At 43.8% G+C, this 7430-nt stretch overlaps 1 protein-coding gene across 1 annotated transcript in view; it reads right to left on the bottom strand.

Annotated features, from left to right (window-relative positions):
* Positions 1–7430, bottom strand: part of LOC116686864 (voltage-dependent calcium channel subunit alpha-2/delta-4) — a 158488-nt gene that overhangs the window by 109369 nt on the left and 41689 nt on the right. Inside the window, exons 20-24 of the mRNA XM_032511910.1 lie at positions 6856–6917; positions 6062–6129; positions 4973–5018; positions 4045–4142; positions 2651–2741 (exon numbers count right to left, since the gene is read on the bottom strand). Of these exons, the coding sequence (XP_032367801.1) occupies positions 2651–2741; positions 4045–4142; positions 4973–5018; positions 6062–6129; positions 6856–6917 (365 nt within the window). The remainder of the gene's footprint in view (positions 1–2650; positions 2742–4044; positions 4143–4972; positions 5019–6061; positions 6130–6855; positions 6918–7430) is intronic.

Raw genomic sequence — 7430 nt, 5'->3', positions numbered from 1 at the left:
CCCAACCCACACAACACACCACACACCAAACACACACAAACACCAACCACACACACCAACACCGACGCCACACACCTACACACACACACACACAAACACACCAGGACGCACACACACACCATACGAGGATCACACACCAGAGAAACACAGCACACACACATACAGAGAGACAGACCACACACACACACGAGAACACACACACACAAACACACACACACCAAAAACAGCAAGCACATACAGAGACACAGGGACCACAACAGACAAACATACACAGCGACAACACCACACACAAACAACCCAAACACAAGTACACGCACCAACACATAAACCACACACCACGGATCACCCACGCACACAAACAGACCACACAACAACCAAACGACATACACACCCACACAAACCAACACAAAACAAACATACAGACGCCCACCAGACACAAAACGTAAACACACACAGACCAAAGTAACGACACAGAAACACACAACACACAACACACAAACAACACACACAAACATACAGACAAACTATTAAAGACGCACACACACAACACAAACACAGACCAAACGGAACATACACACACACACAAACACACAAACACGGACACACCACACACACATGTACGACACACACCACCCACGCACACCATTGGGTCCCCGATGAATGGAGGAAAGGATGGAAAGCGCCGCGGGGAAGCGAAGGAAAAAAGGAATGTGAAGAACGAGGGGAAAGATGATAGGAAGTCGGGCGCTAGGTGCGCAGACAGAGAAAGAAAAGGAGAGGCAGGACGGGGGGGGTTGATGATAGGGCGGGGCGGGGGGGGTGGGGGGCGATCGGGGAGGGGGGCACAAAACACGGACATGGGGAGGAGCGCAGCAGCTGGGGGGCAGAGAGAACACCGACACTGGGGGAGACCGGGGAGAGACCAACAAACGAGCAATGATGAAACCAACAAACGTAGGGCAATAACACCAACAATCGAAGAAGGAACCCAACAACGAGAGCATGAAAACCAACAAGAGAGCAAGAACCACAAACGAAGCAAGGAAACCCAACGATTCGAATGCTAAGGAAACCAACAACGAAGCAATAACCCCAACAAACGAAGCACATGAACCCAACCGAAGCAAGGTAACCCAAAAAACGAAGCAAGTAAACAACAACAAGCAAGTAATCCAAAAGAAGAGGAACCAACAACTAAGCATAACCCACAACGTAAGCAATTAAACCACAACAACTCAGCAATTACCCAACAAAAGCAAGTAAACCAACAACTAACATAACACAATCATCTGTAAACCAACAACTAATCCAATTAAAAACCACGTACAAACTAATGCAAACCAACACAACTAATCAACTTACACTCAAGAAAATAATCAAACCGGTATGAATAACTGTCCTATCGTGGATTACCGGACACAATAATAGAGTATTTGCACAACTCAGTATTCCCATAACCCTTTGAATGCCGCCACTGACAGGTGTCTCCCAAGTCAGCTGAGCTCAGGGCGTTCCAGTAGGCTTCCATCGGGCCGTTACACGGAGGTCGACACAGTGCTTCGTGTCAGCAGCAGACCAGACCTGGCAACGTTGCAACGGTATGGGTGACGACAAACGACCTTAAACAATCGGAACCGAGCATCTTCTTCAATGCGGTTTAAGAGCAAAAACAGGATCAAAAAAAATGTTGAGTCATTGGACATTGTTGTGAATATATTTATTTCTATAAAAGGACGCAAATGACACATTTGAAATGGGTCAACATTTAAAAACTTTGATGATTTTTAAGGCACCATTATAAAACTTGGAAACCACAAAAGGACTGTTAGCAGTCCTGGTGCAATATGTCGATGTTAAGTGCTACCGGATAGAGGGCGGTGGCTTGGCCTCGAGGGGAAACGCGACTATCCGGCCCTTGGGACAGACTGGCGAGGCGGCGTGACTCGAGTCTGGTAACGGGACTTTTTCGTTGTCACACACACACACACACACAGACACACACACACACATAGACGCACACACACACCCACGCACACACATTGGTTCTGATGAATGATTTAAATGAATGACATCTCCTCTTTTGAATCTAATTAACAAATTAATAATAACTAGGTAAAGATCTATGAAGTCTGGTCTCATGTTCTCATACATATAAAGAAAATTATATTTCATTGACGTGGTGTTTTATTTATATTTCGTGCTTTTTTTTTTGTGCGTCTATCTTTGAGTTGTGCACAAAACACGACATTTGAGGATCTCATCATCTTGGGCTTCAGAGAAACACTGACCCACGTTTTCCAATTGCTGACACGTTATAGACCAACAACTAATCAATTAACCCAACAACTAATCAATTAACCCAACAACTAATCAATTAACCCAACAACTAATCAATTAACCCAACAACTAATCAATTAAACCAACAACTAATCAATTAACCCAACAACTAATCAATTAAACCAACAACTAATCAATTAACCCAACAACTAATCAATTAACCCAACAACTAATCAATTAACCAAGAAAATAATCAACCGATTAATGGACACTGTCAATAATCGTGGATTACCGAGACACTAATAATACGTATATTTTGCACACTCAGTATTCCCATTAACCCTTTAATGCCCCACGTGACCAGGTGTCTCACCCGTCGCTGAGCATCAGGGCGTTCCAGTAGGCTTCCATCGGCGCCGTTACCACGGCGTCGAACAGCGTGTGTTGCAGCAACAGCTCGTCACCTAGGCAACGGTCAGGTTGGGTGAGACAAACGGGACTTTAACAACACTCTGAACGAGATCTTCTTCAATGTCGTTAAAGACAAAAACAGGATCAAAAAAAATGTTACGAGTCATTGGAATTTGTATGAATATATGTATTTTATAAAAAAGGAGCAAATGCACATTTTAAATGGTCAACATTTAAAAACTTTGATGATTTTTAAAGGACCCATTATAAAACTTGGAACCCAAACAGGACTGTATAGCAGGTCTGGGCAATATGTCGATGTTATATTGATACCGGAATACGAGGGCGGTGGCGGCCTCGAGGGGAAACGCGACTATCGGCCGTGGGACAGACTGGCGAGGCCGGTGACTCGAGTCTGTAGGTAACGGAGCCTTTTCGTGTTTCTTTAGAAAGAAAGAACGGACAAAGAAAAAGTCTTTAAAAACTTCAGGTGTAAAGTTAATCGCCGTCAAAGTGACGTCAAAATGAATGGGAGTCAATGGGAGGCTAAGTGCAGGTGACGGCAGGTGACATATTCGGCAGCTCCTACGTTTACTTGTGTCCGACCCCTCCCTCAGTCTGTCTGCCGTTCCCTCTTCCTCTGTTCTTCCGACCAGGCCCGGCCCTAAACAATTTGGTGCTCTAGGCAAGATTTTAGGTGGCGTTCCCTTGCATCACTGTACAGTTAACTGATGTTAAAACTAACAGATAGCGCTCGCTATTTATTGATTAGCCAACTATGTCATGCTAATGGCTAATGCTATTATCGATCCTTGTTCTGCAACAGCAAAATATTATCATTATCACCATCACCTTTACTGTAACATTACCTCTGTGTTTGTCACGTTATTCCTCCTCTTCTTTTCTTTTTTTCCTCCCCTGGGCACCAGATAGTTTAGGACGCTTTGACATTATGAGATTTAGATGCAGGTAAAAGAAGTCGGGCTTATTTTTTTTAAATTAAGGTGACGTTATAGGTACAGCGCAGGCCGGGCGCCCCCTGGTGGTTTGCGCCCTTAGCATTTGCCTATACTGCCTAGGCCACAGGCCGGCCCTGCTTCCGACAATGCTTTCCCAGCTTTCTGCTTCTTTATTTCCGGCTCAGCCAAGACGACAGCGTGGAAAACTATATGTGCCGTGAAGCGCTGCTTCACAAGGTCCTTTGTGGCGCTAAGGCCGGCACAAAGTTGCAAGGGTGTTTTTATCTGCTCACAGGCGCTAGGGGGGCGCGAGACGACCACCAATCAACTCAGAAAAAAGTCCTATAACCATTCCACTGACCCTGAAGCTGTTCAACTTTAAATGTGAGAAACCTACACTGCAGGTCTGGCTCCTTGCCCAGCAGGTAGCGGATGGCGGCCTGAAGCTGCGAGTATTTCCGGTGGCTGGGGTCGATGTCCGTCTCACAGTACGTCCTGAAAAAGAGAGGGTTCACTAAACCAGATACAGTATTAGGGACCACTAAGGTCTATATAAAAGAGACTTCAGATACAGTATTAGGGGACCACTAAGGTCTATATAAAAGAGACTTCAGATACTATAGTGGACCACTAAGGTCTATATAAAGAGACTTCAGATACGTATTAGGGGACCACTAAGTCTATAATAAAGAGACTTCAGCTACAGTATGAGGAACCACTAAGGTCTATATATAAAGAGACTTCAGAACGTATTAGGGGACCACTAATGTCATAAAAAGAGACTTCAGTACAGTATTAGACCACTAGGTCATTATAAAGAGACTTCAGATACAGTATTGGGACCACTAAGGTCTATGTATAAAGAGACTTCAGATACTATTAGGGGACCACTAAGGTTCTATATAAAGAGACTTCAGATACAGTATTAGGGACCACTACAGGTCCTAGATAAGAGACTTAGATTAACAGTATTAGGGGACCACTAAGGTCTAATAACGAGTACTTCAGAACAGTATTGGGACCTAAGGTCTATATAAGAGACTTACAGATACATTAAGGGACCACTAAGGTCTATATAAAGAATACTATGCATATACAGTATTAGGGACCCTAAGGGTCTATATAAAAAGAGACTTCAGATACAGTAATAGGGACCATAAGGTTCTATATAAAAAGATACTGTCAGATACAGTATTAGGGACCACTAGGTCTATATAAAAGAGACTTCAGATACAGTATTAGGGACCACTAAGGTCTATATAAAAGAGACTTCAGATACAGTATTAGGGACCACTAAGGTCTATATAAAGAGACTTCAGACGTACCACTCGGAGGCGATGGTGAGGTCTGGGGAGGTGAGGTCGTGCAGGCCTGCGGAGAAAGGTGCAAACACTTCATTCAGTTCAAAGAAAAACATTTACTTCCTGTCCCTGAGGAAGTCTGGTTTACAGCCTCAGAGCGGATGAGGTTGTATTTATAGATTATTTTATGACTAAACATGTTCAGCCCCCATCTACACACACTGGGGTTGATCTGATTCATTCCCAGGACTATTACAATTATTACATAATTGTCATTTTTTTGTTTGTTTTTTAACATATGTGCGCTTTCTTTGTTTAATGTCAATTAATTGCCAACATTAGCTAAGATCTTAAGGCGTATGATTGGTAGTTGTTGATGTGCCAAATTTTAATGATATAAGTGATTATTGGTCGGACTATATGTTATTATTGCAACTGTTAGTTGTTGGCACTGGACCTGATAAATGTTCATAGCGACAAAAATGACAGAAATGATGTGTTATGATAATAAAGAGGTGTTGTTTACTTCACAGTATAGTGTGACCGATTTTTAGGATATATCGGCCGATGTAAAAATAAAAAAAAATCCAGAAACGCGTTACAAAACAAAACAGATTTCCCTAACATTAGTTATTTGTAGTAAATTTATGAGTTCTCACTAAATATGATAATAATAATAATAATAATAATAATAATAATAATAATAATAATAATAACAGAGGAACATCAAAATATATTAAAGTTCTGATGAATAAAATGTATAAAATTACAAACTTAAGATATGAAACTTAAAGTCCTTTGAACAAAAAGACATTAACGATGTAATATATATATATATATTACATTGTTGTTATTACATTTTCTGGGTCACATGACAGTGACAAATGACCAAAAGTATCCTGTTTTCCTTCAAAAGTTTAAGTTTGTTAAAAAAGAAGTTGACTGAAAAAGACAATTACAGCTTTTTTTCTTCTTTAAATTGAAATTGTTATTTGTTTATAGCAACATTTTGAATAGTTACAGATCTATTGATTGTATTTTTCGAACCAACAACAACAACAACATCACACATAACAGTGGATTTGCAAGGCATTGTGGGGGAAATAATCCTACCTTCCTCCACGGACACCTTCCCGATGAACATGAGGCTGCCGTGGCCCCTCGTCAGCACCATGCCGAAGCTGCAGACAGCCACAGCAGAGAGGTGACACAGAGACACAGGTAAAACACCGCCCTCTAGTGCTCAGATCACACACACACACACACACACACACACACACACACACACACACACACACACACACACACACACACACACACACACACACACACACACACACACACACACACACACACACGCTCTGGGTCCACCTGGGTCTTGCAGTAGGTAAAAACCAACTGCGCCGCCTGGTCCCAGACCTGCGCCCCCTGGTCTCAGACTTGAGCCCCCTGGTCTCAGACCTGCACCGCCTGGTCTCAGACCTGCGCCCCCTGGTCTCAGACCTGCACCGCCTGGTCTCAGACCTGCGCCCCCTGGTCTCAGACCTGCAGCCCCCTGGTCTTAGACCTGCAGCCCCCTGGTCTCAGACCTGCAGCCCCTGGTCTCAGACCTGCGCCGCCTGGTCTCAGACCTGCGCCGCCTGGTCTCAGACCTGCAGCCCCTGGTCTCAGACCTGCACCCCCTGGTCTCAGACTTGAGCCCCCTGGTCTCAGACCTGCGGCCGCCTCGCTCTCGTGAGATTACCGTTGCCCACGTGTGCGCGACGTCAGAGCGGGTCGGGATCAAGCAGGACACAAATCTACCCAGCATGCAACGGGCGCCAATCGCCGCCGATCGATCCTGCGCCGACCTGGCTCATCTCCAATGAGCCTACTGAGGGAAGGAGAAGGCAAAACAGCTGATTTACCTGAAGGGCGTGTCATCGATGTTTGTGTAGAAGTAGTCGTTGACGAGGTACAGGGGGCGTTTCTGTTGGAGGAGAAGGGAACAGCCTTGAGATCACAGCTGTCAATCACAGTGGACGGACCAATCAGACGCACAGCTGGACCCCAACAGCCCATCAAACAGCTGGCTGGGTCTCTACATCCATTCACTGATCAGAAAACCACAAATTGAACCTGCAGATTTGTTTTTGGCGATTTATTACTGATTAAACTACCCAGCGGTTATTAGCCCTCGTGTTGTCCTCGGGTCAAATTTGACCAATTTTGAAAAAAACAAAAAAACAATCTTTAGTAATCTTTAGAAGTGTCTTCAACCAAAATTTCAGAAAAATATTGCGGATTTCTGCCGCTAGCTGTCCGCTCCGTCTCTCCTCTGTCTCTGTTTACGAAAATACAGGAACCAGCATGCCCATATATGGGAGACAACGTCACCTTCCTGTATAGAAGGCCAAGAGGCAGCACTATTTTGACACAAAATTGCTTGTGTAGCATTGCTGTAGGTGTAATGTCATTAAATATGACATTATTATGTTATTAT

This window comes from Etheostoma spectabile, unplaced genomic scaffold (genome assembly GCF_008692095.1).
Source record: "Etheostoma spectabile isolate EspeVRDwgs_2016 unplaced genomic scaffold, UIUC_Espe_1.0 scaffold517, whole genome shotgun sequence".
Taxonomy (NCBI): domain Eukaryota; kingdom Metazoa; phylum Chordata; class Actinopteri; order Perciformes; family Percidae; genus Etheostoma; species Etheostoma spectabile.
This window is presented reverse-complemented; position numbering and strand designations above follow the sequence as displayed.